The sequence below is a fragment of the Ctenopharyngodon idella genome, chromosome 24 (genome assembly GCF_019924925.1).
Source record: "Ctenopharyngodon idella isolate HZGC_01 chromosome 24, HZGC01, whole genome shotgun sequence".
NCBI classification, from domain to species: domain Eukaryota; kingdom Metazoa; phylum Chordata; class Actinopteri; order Cypriniformes; family Xenocyprididae; genus Ctenopharyngodon; species Ctenopharyngodon idella.
In genome coordinates, this window is record NC_067243.1 from 7,909,201 (window position 1) to 7,932,362 (window position 23,162).

At 38.8% G+C, this 23,162-nt stretch overlaps 1 protein-coding gene across 20 annotated transcripts in view; it reads left to right on the forward strand.

Moving 5' to 3' along the window:
* Positions 1–23,162, forward strand: part of cspg4 (chondroitin sulfate proteoglycan 4) — a 64,149-nt gene that overhangs the window by 31,861 nt on the left and 9,126 nt on the right. For all 20 annotated transcript variants that reach the window (XR_007928486.1, XR_007928488.1, XR_007928490.1 and 17 more), the window contains exons 2-6: positions 3,646–3,809; positions 5,297–8,842; positions 10,811–11,278; positions 19,775–19,951; positions 21,704–21,902. Coding sequence is in view for 1 of the 20 variants with exons in the window: in XM_051885278.1 (XP_051741238.1) it covers positions 3,646–3,809; positions 5,297–8,842; positions 10,811–11,278; positions 19,775–19,951; positions 21,704–21,902 (4,554 nt within the window). In the remaining 19 variants the exon portion in view is untranslated. The remainder of the gene's footprint in view (positions 1–3,645; positions 3,810–5,296; positions 8,843–10,810; positions 11,279–19,774; positions 19,952–21,703; positions 21,903–23,162) is intronic.

Genomic DNA, 23,162 nt, shown 5'->3' on the forward strand with positions numbered 1-23,162 from the left:
ACTTACTACATACTTGCCATCACCAACGAAGTATGTACTTTTAGGCCATAGTTGAAGCATGCAGTTTGCCCTTAAAGGACAATTTGAAATGCATGAACACACTTCCATAATCAGAGATATTCCAGAATGAAAAAGGATATTCAACAGGAATTTATTGGATAATCAAAGTGGGCATTACATAGAAGATTTGGAGGTCAAGGGATTGAAAAGTAAGAAGGATTCATCACATGAGCAGAAAAGACATTATAAAGGCGAAGCAAGTTATTGATTTTAATGAAGACAAAAGTCCACGGAATGTGTATTAATACAGTAAATTTGATTTCATGTTGGTTTTAAGTGGATTTATTATTCCACCAATGCCAATTAGATTTTGTAATTCCACTTTGGCACACACAAATTCCATGTTTAAGTCCGAATCTGCCATCACTCTCGATTTTTCCACTGTGGGTTTTCTTTTCAAACAGTGTTCCCCTCTTTAAAATAACTGGTGTGTAAAGACAGATGTGCCGTTTGCATTAAACTGATGGAGTATTGTAATCAACTAACCAACATAATAATGATGCTCATATACAAACAAAAGCCTGCCGCCTATGTTTTTAGCACGCAACGAGACGTGACTGGCCTATAAAGACAAGAGCTGAGCTGAGTCTTGGTTAAATGTATGGCGCATGTTGGATCCTGGAATGGTTGGGGGTCTTCAACACATGTGTCCCATTTAAAATCCCCTCAAAGAGCTGTAATGGGTTCCAGATTCATACATGCTGGCTGGGCTCACTGTGGCCCTTGTGTCTTTTCTGGTCTGAGCATGCTCAGTGCGCACCGACGGCGGATTGAACCTCAGAGTCCTTGGGCTCCAGTTGCCCATTCCGCTTCCCGTGTGCGCCGTGAATATTCCAACAAAAACAGATCTGATGATCGTAAAGCTGAGGGAAATATTCCCAGCTAATTCCATCTATTCTCTCTCTGGCCCTTGCATATCTCCAGTGTGTTTCAAAGGTCGTTGAGCACTGATATAAACTAAATCAGACTAACAGGCTTCAGATAAATGTAGCTTCATTAAAATTCATCTCGCCTCTTTGGGTTTTCTCTGCTTTATATGCTATCTGAGGGTCTCAGATCTGTGTGGACAGTCTTTGGCTGGCTCAGATCTAAATGTTACAACCTTTTCAGCATTATAGATTATTGTATGAGAGATCATATAAGCCTCAGTGTTTTGTTCTGCCTCCTGTTGTGTTTGGCTCTTTCGGCGAGATTTATGTGTTTGTTTTTTGGAGTGCATTGACTAAATGTATATTGGGCGTATCTGTGAGAACTGTGAAGATCTCTGATGCTTTTGATGCATCACTCACTCGGAGTGCAAATGAGTGTTTCAATTACTCTAAAGAGGGTCTTTGTTCATAAAATAGATGTTTTGGAACATTAAAATTGTTTACTCCGAGAGTTTTAGTTCACTGTAACATTATTTACGCTGAGTATCAAGTGCTGTTCTCTCATATCATTTTATTTCCTTTGTGCATGAGTACAGAAGAACAAACAGAAACACAACTGGGCTGGTTGCCATGAGTTAGGAGTTAGCTTTAGCTAATGATAGTAAATTTTGCTGAATGATTTCAGATGCTGCCTACTCTAAGGATATTTATTAGGATAAATAAGTAAGCTAATTTACTTTAAAAAAAAAATCTGGCATTATTTAATCGCCCTTATGTCATTCCAAAACCCAGACTTTCCATCCAGATGATTGTTTTCCAAGTGTCAATAGCTTTGTGTTAGGAACAAATTGAAATTTAAGCCACTATTTACTGGTAATCTTTCTTTCCAAAGAGCTGTTATTTGCTATGTCCGGATAATTGAGTTCAAGTAAAAGAGTGAGTGAACTCAAGAATCAGATACCCGAGTTAATCATTCAGACTGGTTTGTGAACCTGATCAAATGATTCATTCAACAAGTGTGAGTAAATGTTGACAGATTGTTTTTATTTTTGAGTGAACTATTCCTTTAAAGGGTTAGTTCACCCAAAAATGAAAATTATCCCATGATTTACTCACCCTCAAGCCATCCTAGATGTATATGACCATCTTCTTTCAGACGAACACAATCGGAGATATATTTAAAAATATCCTGGCTCTTCCATGCTTTATAATGGTTGTGAAGGGGGGGCAGATTTTGAAATAAATGCATCCATCCATCATAAATATAATCCATACGGCTCCAGGGAGTAAATAAAGGCCTTCTGAAGGGAAGCAATGGGTTTTTTAAAGAAAAATATTCATATTTATAACTTTATTAACTATAATATCGAGCTTTCGGCAGACAGCCGTATGCATGGTAATGACGAACGTGGAAGCTCAGAGGATAGAGCAAAACAAAACACCGGTCACGAATAGAAGACTAAAACCAGAGTTTTTAAAGAGAAATGTCAGAGGATTTCGACATAAGAGAAGAGGAGCTTGAGATTGTTGCACAGCCCTATTTGTTTGAACCGCTAGAGGCGTCTAAGCTTACGTTACTCCTACATCCTGCGTCATACATTATGTCCGCCGGAAGCTCGTTATTTGAATTTATAAAGTTTTGAATATGGATATTTTTCTTACAAAAACCCATCACTTCGCTTCAGAAGGCCTTTATTAACCCCCTGGAGCTGTATGGATTACTTTTATGATGGATGCATTTTATTTTTTGCTTCAAAATGTAGCCCCCCCATTCACAACAATTATAAAGCTTGGATATTTTTAAATCTCTGATTGTGTTTGTCTGAAAGAAGATAGTCATATACATCTAGGATGGCTTGAGGGTGAGTAAATCATGGGATAATTTTCATTTTTGGGTGAACTATCCCTTTAATGCAAATGAATGTATCATTGTGATGTTTCTGAAGTATTTTTAACCTTAATTTATCATGGACAGAAATTTACCATGGTAAATTTGATCAGTACTTGCTACTACTTTCTTTAAAACCATAATAAGTTAATATGTGATGTTTTTGTTGTGTAACAATAGTATATTGGTGGACACTAATGTAATCATGGTACATTTTTATCAAGGAGAGGAAAAAAACTGTAAATGATCTGGGATAAGGGAATTAAATGAGTCATAAATTGACTCCTGACCCTCTACCAAGACGTTTGACCATAGTTCCTGTGAGAATGTTCCATTTCTGGATCCGTCCCAGAATTCCATGGAGTGGTTTCCCAATGAGTCTGGCCGTATAATGTAATCGTTGCGTAGATACTGTTGATTTGGCCCCTGGAAACCTCTTCAGTGGAATGGGGATCTCCTTGACATACGGCCCAGGAGTGATGTGTGTATGATTTAATAAAGAAGTGAAAGCAATTGAGAAAAAAATCAAATTTGCAGTCCAAGGCAGGTGGCTAGCCTACATTAGCATACAGCTGAACATTACTACAGTAAGCTCTGGGAATCCTGCAGCAAAGAAGTTATATAAACATTCTCATGGGGCCGAAGCTGGAGCTCTCCAGAACAGTGTCTTTTCTACACAACAGCTGACAAGACAGCTGGAAAAGTTTTCAATTCAAACTTCCATCTGCTGTGTGCCTTCCCACTTCCACATTCACACGTTAATGGTGCACGTCATTATTAAAATATTTCTAATACATAAAAAAACACTTTCTTCTTCTGTGTTTGCAGCTTCCTATTTTGGGGACAGCTACTGTCGAATAGATGTCACTCAGGATCTGTCAAGTTTTCAAGTGTCGCTCCAATTTAAAACAGGCAGACGAAGCGGTCTGCTCCTACTGGCTGCGGGACACAGAGATTACCTCTCGTTGGAGCTCTACAATGGCAGATTACAGGTGAGATACATTTTGGGTTCAAATCCTTCGAGGGTCGATTATAAACTTTTCGATCAGCAACTACCGTTCATGTGACCTAAAGTCGCCTCATTAATATTAGATGACTTCTAGTAGCCTTGTTGCTGTAATTCACTGTCAGACTGAATGCCCTTTATGTGTTAAATTGCTTTGGATTGTAAATTACTATTTATTGACTAAAGACAGAGATCAGATTTGGTAAAATCAGAAAGCACAGGGTGCAATTCTTCAAACTGCAGATCATAACCCAGACTGACTACACAAATAAATACAAACTCCAGTATTTTCTCATGGCCCTTCAAGATTTCAGGCCCCCAGAATGAGCCACACACTGAGAAAATCTCTTGTGAGTTTTTGAGAAGCAGCCGTTTGGTTTGTGGTGAGAGGGATGACTCACATTCGCTTCCAGCTCCACTATGACAGGATCGTCACAGTTTTTCAGCTCAACACATGGAAAAAGCTTCCACAGCTAGAATGAGTTACTGGTTTGCTCTGAGATATTTATTCTTCATCTGTCGCCTCCCTAGAAAATGGCTCCCGCTCCGCACAGATAAACACAGACGCTCAAACTGCCTGCATTATGCTGCTATATGAAACGGTACCAAGACTATTTCATCGGTGGCAGGATTTGTCATTAAAAACGCATTTCTACTGACATATTCAATTCATTCAGATTTACTTTTTTCATCTTTGTAGGCTGCAGATCTGAAATGAGATCTGTATGATATTTTCAGTTTAAGTGGCTACACAGTGTTTGAAATAGTAGATTGATCCAGCAAAGTCTGTATCAAATTTCACAATTGGATGCATGTATAATGCACTGTGAAAAATCATCTTCTTAGTCAGTACCTTTGTCTTGTTTTGTAGTAAAATGTCTAAACAAGATAAATGTACCTGAGATGCAAAATTGCATAAGATATTAAGACAAGATTTACAGGTGGTGCTTGTGGAGCAAAGAAACCCCAAACTCTTGAACAAACCCTATTCCTAACAAGGACAAGTATTAACCTTTAAAGTGTGCAATTCCTCTGGCACATCTGTGATACAGACATGAATGTTACTTTAAATGATACCACTAGAAACAAACCAGAACATCTTACAATTGCATAGCAATGTACTACAAACACAGCTTAGAAACTGCACAACAGTGCACTGCTAACCACTCACAACACCCTAACACAGAGGTCTTCAACCTTGCCCCTGGGGACCCACTATCCTGCAAACTTTATTTCCAACCTGTTTTAACACATCTGCCGTGTGTTTTCGAGCAATCCTGAAGAGCAGGATTAGATACTTCAGATGTGTTTGATTAGGGTTGGAACCAAACTCTGCAGGACAGTGGGTCCCCAGGAGCAGGGTTGAAGACCTCTGCCCTAACATCATGGCAGCAACCTGTGAAAAAGTCACTTACTTCTTATTTTTAACCACTTTTGCTATTTAATAATTTGTTTCTGTGTGTCTCTTTACAGGCTAGGATTGACATGGGATCTGGAGAAAAGGTTCTGGCCTCCTCCATGGGTCTCCAGCTCAGTAACCTTCTGGACCATCATGTGTCTCTCATTCTGAAAGACTCCAAACTTACTATGGCTGTGGACAACCTGTACACAACCTTCATCCCAATGGAGGGTACAGATGAGGACCTGAACATTGACCAGGGCGTGTTCCTTGGAGGCGTGAGAGACCTGGAAGTGGAGTACCTGAGCACAGCTGTGCCCTCCCTGCGTGGGTGCATGAGCAATGTTGTATTTGAGTCTTATGACTTCGATATTCTAGCTACAGCGGCTCCAGTATGCTATGACACCAAGGAGACCTGCAGCAGCGAGTTTGAGGCAGGGGATGGAGACACCACAAGCTTTATCAGCCCGGACTCATTCATCTCTTTCCCTACTTGGACCAGACCTAGCTCAAACTCCCGTAGTCTGGAGATGATTATGAAGACGACCATTGAGGATGCTTTGTTGCTCTTCCACCCAGGATACCAGGCAGACTTCATTGCAATTGGAATGGCAGGAGGGTTCTTGAAAGGTGTAATCGACCTGGGAAGTGGGATGTATGTGCTGGACAATGTGAAAGTCAAAGTGGATGACGATCAGTGGCACAGGGTAACCATTCAGATTGACCCCAACAAGTTCCAGATAAATGTGGACAGTCAACTGGTTTCAGTCCCTCTTAATGAGACAGAAAACCTGGATCTAGTGGGGAACCTATACCTGGGAGGCATTCAAAGGAAGATGAAGGATGTGTTTCAAGATGACTTTTTAACTCGTGTGGAGGAGGAGATCACAACTGAGTCCTTTATTGGATGTTTAGGAGAAATCAAAGTGAATCAGAAAGGCAGAAGCCTGCAGGACGCTCTGATAACTAAAGACATTCATGTGAAATGTGAAGGGGAATATGATTACTCCACTTATGATGATGATTTGGAGCCAACAACTTCGCCTCCAGTAAGAATAACATATGTTGATTTCAATGCTGATGAAAGACATTGTTTCCCTACAGAGGACTTACCAGAAATGTTCCACAATGTTTCCAAGCTTCTGGACATCACTCCTCTGCTAGTTCCTGAGGGAGGAGAAGCCATTGTCGACATACTAAACCTAAACCCAACATTTAACCTAAACTCTGCAGGTGTTCGTCAATCTCAGATCATCTTTACTCTGCTAAACAATCCCTGGTATGGACAGATTGATATGAACTCAAGACACTCAAAGAAGTTTACCCTTCTGGATGTTGCAAACAAGAAAATCAAGTATCTCCACGATGGCAATGAAAAGTATGGAGATCAAATCCAACTGGAGGTCATTGCACATGGAACGAATCTCCCTGAGTGCTTGAGTGTTGCACGCCAATATGTACTACCGGTGGAGATCATCCCCGTCAATGACATCCCTCAGCTCAGTGCAGGTGTCATCTCAATCACAGCTAATGGGCGCACACGTTTAAGTCCAAACCTCATCAAAATCTCAGACTCAGATAATCGTTGTGATGAACTTAAGGTCACAGTCACTTCGGACCCTACCTCTGCTGGATATCTGGAGAATGCTCAACAGCCAGGATTTGGTCTAAGAGAGTTCACCTGTAGACAACTGAAAGAAGGAAATATCTACTACATTCACAGGGGAGGAGAAGTGCCTGGACTTACCCTGCAGGTTTCAGATGGAGATTTGGTTAGCCAGTCAAGCACATTTAAATTGCTCATCACACAGCCACAGATTAGTCTGGTCACAAATACTGGCCTCGTGATCACTCAGGATAGCAGTGCTCCTATTGGAATACAAAATCTGGCCATTTCTGCAACTCCAAAAACTGGAGATGTTGTTTATAATATCACTCAGCCACTTCTATTTGGAGAACTGCAGTTGATATCAGACAATGGGGTACCAAAAAGAGTCACACTATTTCATCAGTCTGATCTGGAGCAGAACCGACTGAAATACATTCCCAACCTCACAGCTGATCACAACAGCATAGAAACCGAGTTTATTCACTTCAGTGCACAGCTCGGACAGGTCATTCTCCCAGACAACAGATTTATCATCAAGATCATGCCTGCCATTTTGGGAATAGCTAAAATGGTTCCTCTGGAAGTTGAAGATGGGCAGCAAAAGGTCATTAAGCCTGAGCAATTACAAGCTTTTGTGAGGATAGACCAAACTGATTCAAGAACAGTCCAGTACATGATTCTGAAATGCCCAGCCCAGGGAGTCTTGATGCGGCTTGATAAAGACTTGTCTGAGGGTGATACCTTTACCCAACAAGACATTTTGAATGGTTTCATCAGTTACAGCCCTCGTGTCCGCAGAGCAGTTGACTCTGAGGATCAGTTCCAGTTCAAAGTATTTGCAAAGGATCAGTACTCCAGAGAATACACCTTCCCGATCAAAATCAAGGCTGATTCTAACGCTCCTGTCCTAACCAACGAGAGACTTGTTGTGCTGGAAGGTAAGGAAAACATCATAAATAAAGAATATCTCTGGGTTCAAACCTCCACTTCAACAGACTTTGTGTACAGAATAACACAAGATCCCAAACATGGTCGTCTTATCAGAGACTCTCCACCCGGTGAGCAAAGATTTGAGGGTGCAATTCGGGTCTTTAGCAATGAGGATCTTTCTTTGAACAGGCTGATTTACAAACATGATGGATCGAAAACAAGCCATGACCAGTTTAACTTTCTGGCATTTGATTCAAGAGGTGGCAATGGTGGACAAGATGAGGGTCATGAGGTACTGAAGGGAGTGTTTAACATTGCAATACAGTCCAGGAATGAACATGAACCTCAAAGGATAATTCACAAACCTTTTAATGTTGTCAGAAATGGCCAGCGTTTATTAACCACTGATGACATTCTGTACATAGACGATGACTCTGACTTTAATGACACCCAACTAGTTTATGCGAGAGTGGGAATTCTTTCAGGAAACATCGTCTCCTCAGTAGACCCAACACAGCCTCTCTACCGCTTTACCCAGGCTGACCTGAGGGACAGGAAGGTTTTGTTTGTTCACCATGGGGCAGATCGTGAGCGATTCCAACTTCAAGTATCTGATGGTTTGCACAAGACCACAGCTGTACTTCAGGTGCAAGCAGGTGACCCTTATCTACATGTAGCCAACAATACCATGGTGGTCATGGACCACGGTAGCACCAAGACACTGAACACCAGTCTGTTAAGTGCAGAGACCAACATGGACATCAGAAGTGCAGCTGAGATCATTTATGATGTGACTTCTGCTCCCAGTGATGGTAGGATTATAGTCAGTGGAATTGAATCTTCCACATTTACACAAGAGGACCTGACTAAGGGTGTGGTTTCCTACGAACACAACGACCAGAGCCTTAGCTCGAAAGATTCCTTTGCCTTCAGTGTGCACGCTAAGGGTTGGTCCACACAGGGCACTTTCAAGATTAAGATATTCAAGCAAGGTTACCTGTCAGAGCCGCAGATTGTGTCAAACAAGGTGGTCATTGCATATGAAGGGGAGCACTCTGTTATTGACCAAACCCATCTGAAGGTAAGGCAACCTTTCTTAAATGTATTTAGGAAAAATATTGATTAATTTTCTTGCGCTATTGGCAATTATTTTTTGACAAGCTATTTTCTTGTTTTAAGTACAAATCTAAAAAAAGAGATTTAAGTGTAAACCTGTGTAAAACTGTTCTTAAATTTTGACGTCTCTATTGCCATCTGTGGTTTAAACATGAAATTGCAAGTTTCTTTTCAATCTCTAAATTATTATTCTAGGCTTACCATAGTGAATCAGGGTATGGCACGAATAGTTTTTAGTGTTGTCAAAAGTACCGACTTCGATACCAAGTCGGTACTGAAATTTTAAAAATGTGCCGCTTTGAGCGCTGTTGAGCAGATTCGGAAACACCTCCGATTGGCCATTGTGTTCATGCGCTCGTCAGATATGTCTGTGATTGGCTACAAAGATCAACGCTTCAAAAACATTGAAGACATCAATGTAAATAGACATCAATGACGCTCTTCGCCGAGCGCTTACACAGATACACATGGGAGTGTTTGAAAGCAGGCCACTGATAGACGGCAGCTTTCAAACGCTCCCGCTTCCACTTTTAAAACGCTTTCAAACACTTCCGTGTGCTTTCAAACGCTCCCGTGTGTTGATCATTGAAGCCAATCACAGACATATCTGATGAGCGCGTGAACACAATGGCCAATAAGAAGTGTTTATGAATCCGACACATTTTTCAGTACAGACTTGGTATCAAAGACACTTATAGTTTTGAACTTAAATTTCATAAATTATTGGCTACTGCAAAAAAGTACAGTTAACAAATTCAACTCAACAGTTTACACATAAATGGTTTTACGAATGTTTTAGAAGGAAATTTGTTCTACCTGTGTTTCAGGAATGAGACCATGAAAGTCATATTTCATATCAAGTTTTTATTCAAAGGCAAAAAGACAGTGATTTCAATGTTTGGCCAATTCTAAAGAGCAAAGTACTATATGTCTTTTACATTAATACATCAGAATATTGATGTATTAACACCTCACATATTGCAGAAATATTAAGATCAGTTTACAAAGTCTTCCAACAGTCCTTAATGATAATTTGTGTTCAACAGCTGTTGTATTACAGTTGTGGAAGGTTCCAGAACCGCAAGAACACTTCTCCCAAAATCCCTGAATGCTAGGCTCATAAATCTATCCAGGAGCTGCTTTGCATTTATTTGCAAAATATGTGTTTTAGAAAAAGGGTTTGTGAGCCTCTGCAGTGGTTCTAGATATACTATATTGTTGACGCTCCACTGAGTGTACTTTCAGTAATTACCCAAGTGTTGCTATAGAGGAAACAGTCTCCACTTAGATTCATTAGGACATTTGTGAGTGCCTGACATTGATTTATATCTTTGCTACTTTTTTTCTCTAGGTATTTCTGGGATTTATCACATGTTAAATAGAGGGTTTGGCATAAATCTCATTTATGATATCAGCTCAAGGTTTCTCCAATGTACCATTCAGAGCCATTTAATATATCAAAACATTTCATGTGTTTTTAAACGGTATTAATATTGCTCTAAGATTTAAGCTGACCTTAAAGGGATAGTTCAGCCAAAAATGAAAAGCCTTTTACTCATCCTCATGTTTTTCAACACATAGCTCTTGAATGTAATTTCCATATGTTCAAATATGTCAAGTTAAGTCGCAGCAGTGATATTAGATGTCATTTGTCTCATGACCTAACATTATTGACATGGTGTGATGAATCTTGATGTACCATATTTAAATGTATGCAAATACAAATTCTTGAACAGTTTGGATTTGGAATGACATGACAGTGAGTAAATTAACTCTTTTTAAATACATTTGTAAAAGAGTGTACAGTATGTTGTGAATTAATATTATACTGATGATTATTATTAAAAGACCATCTGTAGGGATATGCAAGCAGTTTCTTTTTCCCGTTTCTAAGTTCTGCACTCGTTTGAAGGTCTTCTTTTCATCTTCTTAGGTGGAGCAGACAGACATCCTGCCCAAAGAGATGGTGTACTCCGTCAAAGACTTTCCACGGTTGGGTCATGTGGTCAAACTCAACAATGACTCGGACAGCACAGCATCACACGTGCTGGACTACATTCAATCCTTCACGCAGGAGGACATAAACCGGGGTAGAATCCTTTACGTCTCCGCCTCCCTGCAGGGCCGGGACCACTTCACAGCCGACGTCAGTAATGGTTTCACCACTGTGGAAGATCTGGAGGTGCAGGTGGACATTGTTCCACGCATCATACCCGTCCAGGTGGTCAACCTCACCGTGAGGGAGGGCGGATCCGTGGCGCTGACCCAAGAGGTTCTGAATATCACACACCCCTACTACAGGTCCATTAACATCGAGTTTTATATGGAAGAAGCACCTCAGCATGGAGATATCAAGTATCTGGAGGAAGAAGACGGACTTGACACCTTCTCCTGGGAGGACGTGAGTGCCAACACATATACAATTATAGTATTTATTAATATTTTGAAATAGCTTTTATTATTTTAGATTTTCAGTTTTATTAAAGGCACAATATGTAAGATTTTTTTGGATTAAAATATCCAAAAACCACTAGAACAATGTTAAATATTTTGTTGTTACCCCCGATTTTTATTTTGTAGAAACCATGGAAACAACAAAGACGCTTTAATATATTATGTGTTTTATTAGACAGGTGAGCAACTGTTACATTCATTGACAGAAAACGAATCATGTTATATAGCTCAACACAGTAAGTCTTATTGTTTAAATCTTGTTTTCTTGATTTACCGCGAGTACCATGTTTTATCATGACTAATATCCATCTAGCTTACTGCAGTGTGCAACAAGTGTCTCATAGTAGCTGCCGAACGAACGCACAGAGTAGCATTATAACAACTTTCAACACACTCAAATGTATGTAGTATGATAAGAAGCGGAAGTGGTCGTCTGCGGCATAATAAAAGTTTATCTGCTCTCAAGCCGCGTGTCGTGCTTGTCTCTCATTAGCAATCGCTCCAGCGGCCTCGTTCCGCTCCAACGGCTTTCAGCCCCACCCTGCTTCATACTACAGTTATGTTAATAAATCCCTGAATATGAAAAATTACATATTGTGCCTTTAACTTTTATCATTAGGGGGTTCAAGGCAAGCATGTAGTGCCAAAATGTTCTAAGTAGGCGGTGCCACTTTTACTAACATGGCTATAACTCTTGAACGGAATGAGATATTTTCACCAAACTTGGTATACATATGTATGAGCTCAATCTTTGGTCACAGTAAAAAAATTGCGGCGATTGGACACTTGGTGGCGCTATAACATAAAGCAAAACTTGAAAACAGCTATAACTACGCAACTGTTAGTCCGATTGACTTGAAAATTGGCATGCAGTGTCTTGGTCCAAGGAGCCACAATTGTCTATGAGGACATTAGCGTATCTTGAAAAACATGTCCGCCATCGGCCAATGAAGTTTGAGTACCTATTAGACAAGGTTAACGGAGGCCGATTGGAACGAAACCCGGTGGGCATGTTCGACTCATGTTCCTAGATGTCTGTAAGAATTTTAAAAGAAATCGGCCACTAGGCGGTGCTAACGAGTTTTACGCCTCCGTAATCACGTGGTCTTTCACACATACACACAATATTCATATAATTTGATAGATCTCCTCATGCTGAATAACTTTGCCTCAAGAACTACTGCTGTCAATCAAATTGTTCATTAAATATCTGTTATTATGTAAAAAACGCACTTTTGCAAACTAGCTCTAGGTTTTTTGCCTGATAGGAACCAAACCAGTGCAGTACAATTCTCTGGACTTTCTAGATAAATAATTCAAAAATGTTGAACTTGACCTTTTATGTATCTATAACAGGGTCATTTAGAAAATGGGTGTGGCAAAATACACTCAAAAGCCTATAAATCCTAAACGAAAACTCAAAACTTCACGAAAATAGGTGAGCACATGCGACATATGATTGTAAACAAGCATGCAAAGTTTTATGGAGATTGGACCATAGGTGGCGCCATAACTGTTAAAAAGCTTTAAAAACCATATATTTCCTATGGTAAACTGCCTGTATTGGCTGTAAATGGTCTTTTCCATCTATGAATGAGATTGTTACATGCTTGCTAAATGAAACAATACAGTTTTGCGCAACTGCTTAAAGACCTTAAAGTGCTTGAACCCCGATAATTGCTGCTCACAGCTATATTTTTTATTAGTTTTTGGGGTTCTTTATATTTCTATATAGCTTTCATTTATTTTATTTCACTTTTAGTCATTTTAGTACTGACACAAAACAAAAAAAATCGGTCATAATTTACTTATTCTCTGACTTTCTTTTCTTCCATGGAACACAAAATGAGATGTTTTATCCAAAAAACACATAAAATCTCCATAACAGCAGTCCACATGACGCATAATACTATATTCGACTATACTGATGCGACAAGATAGAAAATGCGCATATGCAAATGAGATTTAAGAGCTCCACTGGAGAGCATCAATAAATAACTGAAATTTCCTCACATAAAGCTATATCGTATGACTTCAAAAGCATCGAAATGTTGTGTGAGAGTTGTAAAGACCACTTTTATGGAGCTTTTATGTCTTTTTTGGACCTTGACAGCCCTTGGTCACAATATGTTTTCATTGTTTACTCGAGCAGCTTGGAAATGGCTGTGAGTTTCACAGGAGGAAGAAAGTCACGACATGAGGGTGAGCAGATGATGACAGAATTTTCATTTTTTGGGTAAACTGTAGAGGAAACAGTGGGAACAACTAATGATGCCGTAATTACAGGCTTGTTTGTTTTGTTTGTTTGTACTTTGTGTCTGCAATGAGAGTTAATTCTTCTCACGATAAAAGAGCTGCACTGGAACCAGAGGAGCTGTCATTGGCTTTAATTAAAAGGGCGAACAGCCTTGTGTAATGGTTTCTCGGAGACTACCAGGATCCCTGCGTAGCATTTTGCCATATCGTTGAGGAACAGTCATGCGTAAAATAGCATTTTCTGCATCTTAATTACAAGTCGTTCACAGAATAACAGCTATTGTGGCAGACCTTGATCATGCCTGTCTGATGCTCGCTGTGTTTTAGAGGCTCAAAGAAACAATTTCTCTTTCTCCCACTCTCTTTTAAGTCTCGTCTAAGCCCTTTTTGTTTCCATTGGGCCCCCCCCCCCCGAAACTACTGTGCGTTATGATATCTAGCGGAGTGGCCCAGAGGTCTTCTAGTGGAAAGAATGAGCAGGGAAAGACTGGCGGTAGAATGAGTGTGCTGTTGTTTGAGAGAGCGGTTAGACATTGCTCTTATGACTGCCATTCCGACTTGATGGAAATTCTGACTTGCGCTTCCCTGCTGCCGCAGGCCAGAATAAACTAGCCCATTTATCCCGCAAAATAAAGCATTTACACCGCGCCGCCAGGCACGCTACATTGAGAACAGAGATCAGGTTAACTCAGAAGCAATTCAGCCAGAACAGATGAACTTTCTGGGTTATTTTCAACTTCAAGCTCAATTTCTGTGACACCATAGTATCAGTTTTATCTGCATATAGTTGAAATAATTTTTAATGTAGTGTGTGAGAGATTAGCATCTTCACTACAGGTTATAGCAGGAACATCACAGGGTTTGTTGAAAGATCTCTGTCATAATCATACTGTGATAAACATCAATAAAACAGCTTGTACGCTGCAAAAAATATATTTTCTTACTCAGTATTTTTGACTTGCTTTTCAGTAAAATATCTAAACATTCTTACATTAAGATATATTTACTTAAAAAGCAAAATGACAGAATATATAAAGTCTTGTTTTCTGAAAATATTAGCAAATTTTTAGAGGCCATTTTCTAAAAAAAATAAGGTTTTATGAATAAATAATTCAATCTAAACAATGGTTTGACTTTGACTTTGATTTTTCTGTCAAAAACTAAGTGACTCAAAATGACAAAGCAGGTCACATATGCTTTTGCTGCTACTGAAAACAGCAGCGTTGACATTTTGAAGGTCTAAAGTTGAAAATAACACTGAATATTCCTTGCAGCGATTGAGACGCAGCAGGACATGAGTGGTGTTAGATTGACAGATATCTTATGCAGCGAACATAGCCCTCAGATCAGAGAGAGAAGGACAGGATAAGAGAGAGAGAGAGATCACAGATGGAGGACAGATTGAATTTGAAGTTCAGAATCAATGTCTTGTGGTGGCTTTAGTCCAGCTGTCAGAATAACTTCATTGTGTGCAACCGCTCCACTCTACATCTTAATACACAATGTTTTAACCGCTCTGGCTCTCGCAGCCCTGCGCTCTATGTTTCCTTTCTTCAGTTATGCAATTCTTTCTGAAACAAAACTAATACATTCCATATGGAGCGAAACTACTGCGCAGGAATGGAACCAAAGCGGAATTGTTCCTAAATTAAAGACGTATGCGTCATGCTCATTATCGGCTGAATGTGGAGTTTCTTTATTCTGTGTTGTGGAGTCAGCGGTTGGTTTGTGTACCGGCAGTCACCGCTGCCACACCAGGGGACAGATTGTAATGATAGCTTACGGTGCATCGTAGTAGCAAACATTCACGACGCGCTGAGATGAAAACATCTCAAAACAGCTCAGGGCTTCAAAAAGAAAGAGAGAGGAAGAATATTAGCATCTCACGGCGAAACAATCTGGAATACATTTTTCTTCTGTTATCAGTTTCTTAAGAAATACCGCGATTTACAGACTAAACAGCAGAATAAAGTGAAACAGCTTTTCTTTGCTTCATTCATTGGCCTTCAGGACTTTGATTTTACATTGGATAACAAGTGGCAAAATTGTCTACCCAAAAATGAAAATTCTGTCATCATTTACCCACCCTCCAAACCTGTATGACTTTCCTTCTTCTGTGGAACATAAAAGAAGATGTTTTGAAGAATGTTGGTAACCAAACCATTTCAGTTCCCATTGACTTCCATTGTATTTTATAATACTGTTTGGTAACGATCAATATATCTTCTTTTAAGTTCCACGGAAGAAAGAAAGTCATACAGGTTTGAAACGACATGAGGTGAGTAAATCATGACAGAATTTTCATTTTTTTGGTGGAATATCCCTTTAATATTATTAATATTATCATTAATCTCATTAATATTAGCATTATCAAGGATTATTTAGTCACAAACTTGCCCATGTTGACATCTGTGACCTATTTGGCTCAATTCCACCAAGTGACGGATGAATTTGCTTCTCAACTATAAGTAGAGTTTGACGTCAACAATAAAAGATATGATTAGCATTAGCGCACACACACTTTGAAACAATGGGCTGTGTTATTCATACATGCGAGTCGTGACGTTTCCTGCTTCTTTTGTTCCCAGTTTTCCCTCTCATTTCCTGTCCTTTCTCTACTATATTATTAATAAAAATGGCAAAAAGGCCAAACATAAAATAAACAAAGATTCTCAGCCACTAATATGTTACCTCAAACATTTCACCGGTGTTAGAAAATTGACATCTTCTGTAAGCAGTCGCTAACAGTATTGATTTCCTGGCAAACACAATGATTTACTGACCAAACAGCGGCAGAAACGAAATGAAGCTCAGGTTTTCTCTACAAAAGCTTCTGTTTTTTCAGAGCTTGTGAGTTAACGGTTAGCATACATGCTGTGACACATTGTGCCATGCACTGCAAAAATGGCTTCTTACGAAGTTGATTAGTCTGTTTACTTGTTTTCCAGTTGAAATATCTAAAAATACAATCAAACTGAAATTAATATTAAAGCAATAGTTCACCTATTCTGTCATAATTTACTCACCCTCACATCGTTCCAAACCAGTAGGCCTTTCTTTTTTCCTTCTTAGGAACATAAAATAAGATATTTTGAAGAAAAGATCAAAAAACATCAAAACCTTTCATCTTTATTACAAATGACATCTTCCGTAAACAGCCGCCATAAGTTATGGATTTCCTGACAAACATGAGACTTTGTAGACTAAACGATGGCAGAAAGAGGAGAAGCACAGCTTTTCTTGGCTAAAAAGTCTGTTAGCATTAGCTGTGGCTAACCCTAGTTCTGACACTTTGAACTGTGGTGCTCGTACTGATGATAATATGACAAAAAAAAAAATCAAATACAGCTATATTTGTATGTTTTGTAAAGAAAATGTGAGTGCCCGTGGTCATGGAAGTGCAATTGTTAAGGTTAGTATAGTTTGTACAGTATATATGCCTTTAGGTTCTGATCATCTGGAGTGGGTTAAAATCTGTACAGCATATGACAAACGGCAGACGTCTGACCTCCTGCGCCGGGCGCACTAACATACTTCAATTTCACAGGACACACTCGCAGCTGTGGGACTGCCTGGAGTTTTGCGTTATGTTTGTTTGACTAAATCTGTGTTTTGTTTAAAAAGTGCATCTGACCACCCACATGGTCCAGTTTAAATCCTGTCTTAGTGTGACGGATATACATTTAATTATGTGATGAAACCAACTGAGAAAAGGCTTGTTTGCTGTCTGCATGGAAGAACAGCTTTATTATTCACAACCATGTTAATTTTGTAAATAAAAAAGTTAGAGTTGTGGATTAGTGGTTGGAGCACATGCTCGAATATATGCTTGAGTCCAACTTGTGACTTTTATTCATGGTTAATGTGATTCGAATGCATTTCTGATACCATTTCCTCCATCATTTCTATACTATAAATAAAAATGGCAAGAATATGCAGGAAGAATTTTGATTTGCAACATGAAACATTATTGAAAACAGGAACTACGGTTACCATGGTAGATTTTTGTGTACATCTTTCTTCAGATAAACACAAACGAAGATTTTTAGGAAAATAATCCTCTGTGAGTCCATATAATGCAAGTCAATGGCTGCTGCTCAGTTGACGCTTAAAAAACCACACACAGTGATCGTGACAGGAACCCATACAACCCAATTGGATGAATTCTGAAGGAAATGATAGGTTCATGTAAGAAAAACAGGTAACACTTTATTTCGATGGTCCTCAACAGACATTCTACTGACTACAAGTAACTTTGCAACTACATGTCAACTAACTCTTCTTAGAGTATTAGTAGACTGTCTAATATCTGCTAACACTTTATATAAGTGGTCCCCCAACAGTCATTCTACTGACTACAAGTAACTTTGCAACTACATGTCAACTAACTCTTCTTAGAGTATTAGTAGACTGTATGTTTAATATCTGCCAATACTGTATTTTGATGGTTTCCCAACAGACATTCTACTGACTACAAGTAACTTTGCAACTACATGTCAACTAACTCTTCTTAGAGTATTAGTAGACTGTCTGCTTAATATCTGCTAACACTTTATATAAGTGGTCCCCCAACAGACATTCTACTGACTACAATTAACTTTGCAACTACATGTCAACTAACTCTCATTAGAGTATTAGTAGACTGTATGTTTAATATCTGCTAACACTTTGTATTGATGGTCCTCAACAGACATTCTACTGACTACAAGTAACTTTGCAACTACATGTCAACTAACTCTTCTTAGAGTATTAGTAGACTGTCTAATATCTGCTAACACTTTATATAAGTGGTCCCCCAACAGTCATTCTACTGACTACAAGTAACTTTGCAACTACATGTCAACTAACTCTTCTTAGAGTATTAGTAGACTGTCTGCTTAATATCTGCTAACACTTTGTATTAATGGTCCTTAACAGACATTCTACTGACTACACGTAACTTTGCAACTACATGTCAACTAACTCTCATTAGAGTATTAGTAGACTGTCTGCTTAATATCTGCTAACACTTTATATAAGTGGTCCCCCAAAAGACATTCTACTGACTACAATTAACTTTGCAACTACATGTCAACTAACTCTCATTAGAGTATTAGTAGACTGTCTGCTTAATATCTGCTAACACTTTATATAAGTGGTCCCCCAACAGACATTCTACTGACTACAATTAACTTTGCAACTACATGTCAACTAACTCTCATTAGAGTATTAGTAGACTGTCTGCTTAATATCTGCTAACACTTTATATAAGTGGTCCCCCAACAGACATTCTACTGACTACAATTAACTTTGCAACTACATGTCAACTAACTCTCATTAGAGTATTAGTAGACTGTCTGCTTAATATCTGCTAACACTTTATATAAGTGGTCCCCCAACAGACATTCTACTGACTACAATTAACTTTGCAACTACATGTCAACTAACTCTCATTAGAGTATTGGTAGACTGTATGTTTAATATCTGCTAACACTTCGTATTGATGGTCCTCAACAGACATTCTACTGATTACAAGTAACTTTGCATCTACATTTTAACTAACTCTCCTTAGAGTATTAGTAGAGTGTCTGTTTAATATCTGCTAACACTTTATAGAAGTATAAATATAAACACTTCTAACTATAAACCATCGCTTCCGCTATCCTAGGCACGTTCACAAGTTCAGCTTGACATAAATGTAAGTTTGTTTGAGAAGTAACATGCAAGCACAGAGGATCACTGTATAATTATTAGTATTTTTCTGACACGCACCTATTGTTTGACTTCAAAAGACATTGATTCATCCACTGGGGTCGTATGGATTCCAGTCACGATCGCTGTGTGGGGTTTTTCAACCATCAAACAAGCAGCACCCATTCACTTGCATTATATGGGCTCACAGAGATGGATTATTTTCCTAAAAATGTGTGTTTATCTGAAGAAAGAAAGTCATATACATTAGGGATGGCATGAGGGTGAGTAAATGAGAATTTTCAATTTTGGCTGAACTATCCCTTGTTTGTTTTATCTTTTTGGAGGGAGACTACATCTACAGAATTTTAAAAAGATGTTATCATTGTCCTTTCACTTGGAAAATGACAAAATAAAGCCACTGTAAAAAGCTGAAATGCCCCAGTGGTCAGAAAAAGGATTAGGTGTGTGTGTTTGGATTTCTGATATCTGTTGTGTATGTCGTGTGTATCCTCAGGTACAACAGGGACAGGTGTACTACCACCACGACAGCAGTGAGACCACAGAGGACAGTTTCACTCTTATGGCGTCTGCTTTTGACATCACCCGCCGGAGTGCTTCCCTGATAGTCGGCATCACCGTCATCCCTGTGAACGACGAACCGCCTCGCATCCAACGCAACACTGGACTGGAGGTACACCAAGCTACCCGTCAGTCCATTTTCCCTGTTTTAAACTTTAATGAAGCTTCTAGAACATAGACGTAGTCGGAAAATTCAGAGCGACTCCCTCCGCTGGAACACAGAGAGTCATTCATTGCTTGCTCGATGCTTTCTGTGGTTTCTGGTCACCCTGGAAACTCATATTTTTGGAAAACCATGATGGTGGCAAGAATTCAGCTTCTGGGCTGGAGGGAATACAGACCAATCAGAGATGCCGCTTGACTCCCGCAAAATGTGAAATAATGATATGTGTTTTTCCACATGCAGATAGTTCACTTTCTCTCTCGCGCGCGCTTTCTCTCTGTCTGTCTCTGAATCAGACATGCTTTAATCCAGGACACCTCAATTTTCAATGGTTACTGATGATAATAACAGAGAAGATCCAAATTCAGACCTACTCTTTTACAGTGTCTAAGTCACACACTCATAATTGGGTGATCTCACAAAAAAATTATAGGATCATATTTCACCCCAAAATCAAAAGAAAAAAACAGATTTAGAAGTATAATATATATAAATAGAATAAAAAAATAGAATAATATATAATAAAATAATAGATAAATACATACATTCTTTTAAAATTATATTTAAATGTATTTTATAAGCAGGAAATATATATTTATATTTGCATTGCACTTTTTTTCAAACCATTTAAGCACATTTCCCCAAATTCTTAACTTAATGCAAGTCTCATTTGCATTTTTTTCAATTAAAAATTAAAATTATTTATATTATAATTTTTACAATTATAGTTTTATTTTGATACAAATGAAATTAATTCTCAGTGTAATGCAAAAAAAAAAAAAAAAAATCTAATTTTCATCACAGTAATGTGGAAAAAGCTACATTCAGTACACATGGTATCTACTACTTCGGTATACTATGGTATCTATGAAACTTTTGTGAGATTCATCCACACAAACGCACACACAGTAATATATCAGACACACCAGTCCAATCAGAGAGAAAGATTGCTGTTTCCCATCAAAGCAGGTCTCAGCACAGCATGCTGGTATTTGATTTGCCATGCAGCTTCTGATCCATGTTGCATCTATTAAATATTGAGTATGAAGAAACAGCAATTTCCAGCCCAATTTGGGAGATATTTGTTTCATAAACTTCAGTTACACTGTACTCTGGTCTAGTGCTACCATCTAGTGGAAGCCAATGCACATGCTACACAGAAAATGGTGTAAAGGTCTTTGAATGGTCACCAGGGGGCAGTGCAGAGAGTTATCTGGTATGACTAATATTTACCCTGGTAATGACTGCATTATCCTCCATTATATAGCACTCGCAGGAAGAAAGGAGATGCACTTAAATCTTGAAGGTCACATTATGTTGAAACTAGATTACTAAATGATAATGAACTTGTGGACCTTTCTGTTCCAGGGCACTACGCCATGTACTCAATTCCAGTTTTTCCTTCCTCTTCTCCGCTCAGTCTCTCAGGAGAGCAGTAGATGGAGGCAGGAACAGATAAATGTGTGGTGATGTGTGGCAGCCCTGCACTCTCCCCGCTGAATTTGATCGTTTAAGAATGTCTTTCAGCAACTTGTCCATTACACATCCATTAGAGCAGCATCAGAGGAGACATAACTGCCTCTTTCACATCCCAACAACTCCAGACAGTTAGACACCTCTGAAAACAACAGTTTAGTTGTTCCATCTTGTTTATTGGTTTGTTTATCTCTCTTTGTCTGTGTGTGTGCTCTCTCCTTTCAGCTCCTAGTTGGCGAGGAGTCTGAAATCACAGCCAATATGCTGAGCAGCGATGATCTGGACACCCCTCCAGAGGAGTTGGTGTATTCAATCGAGAAGCCCAGCAATGGGATTGTTGCCTTTAAAGTGTCTTCACATGACAGTGTGGACAGTTTCACCCAGGCTCAGATTAATAATGGAGAGGTTTTATTCATTCATCAGGGTGGGTTGACATGGATTTCTCTGGATTGAGTCCTTTAAAACCTTTGAAAACAGAATAAAATATTAGCTACTACAGAGAAACCAGTAGGCCATCTGAGGATGGACCAGAAAAGAGACTTGGGGCCTGAACATGTAAGCAATTGTGTTAATTTCAAGGCCCAACCACCATAGCAACATGTTAAAAACCAGCCAGAGCACCTTAAAAAACTGCATAGATAAAACCCACTCAAAATGATTTAGCAGCCACATAGAAACACACATAGCTACAAAAACGGGCAAAAAAACTATTTGGAACGCTCTAGCAACATATCAAAATCACCTTAGCAACTGCACAACAATAACATGCTAAAAACAACTCAGAACATTTTAACAGTCATATACAGTAGCAGCATGATCAAAACAACTCAGAATACATTAGCAACTGCATAGCAAAATGCTAAAACCCACACCAAACACCATATAATAACACACTAAAAACAACTCGGAACAACTTAACAATCATATAGCCTATAGTAAAGCATGATAAAAACATTTCAGAACACCTTAACAACTGCATAGCAATATGTTAAAACCCACTCAAAAACACTTTAGCAACTACATAGCAACACGTTAAAAAAAATAAGAACACATTAGCAATCATATAAATTAGCTGCATGCTAAAAAGTATTTGCAACCACATAGCAATTTGTTACTTAAAAGCCACCCAAAACACCTTGCAACAGGCTAAAACTACTGTGAACACCTTGCAGCTACATAGCAACTCAATAAAACCATTCAGAACACCTTAGTAAACGCATAGCGAGATGCTAAAATAACCGCTCAAAACACCTTAGCATAGCAGCAGTTGTCTGACAACTACCCCCCTCTACTCCATAGAATTGTGATGGCGAATATTTTTTTTTTTAAAAAAAGTAAATGTTTGATTAAATTTCCTCAAATAACTTTTTATTTAAAGACTCCAGAAACCAATACATTGGCGACATAACATTAAGACCTTTTACAGTCTCCAAAGAACCATATAGCAACACAAAGAACTTTATACCCGGGGTCAATGACGTGACGGGTCATTTTTTTTTGTCCAAAGGCCTTAATAATAATAAAAAAACAAAGATATGACATCCAAAGTATGTAAAGTAGTACAACTAGATCTCTTTTATCAAATCCAAAAGGTTTTAATCATATTTTGCTACATATAAAGGTGTTTTAAAGATTTTGAAGAGTCAAAGGGTCATTCGGTTTAACCGTCCAAAGGCCAATACAG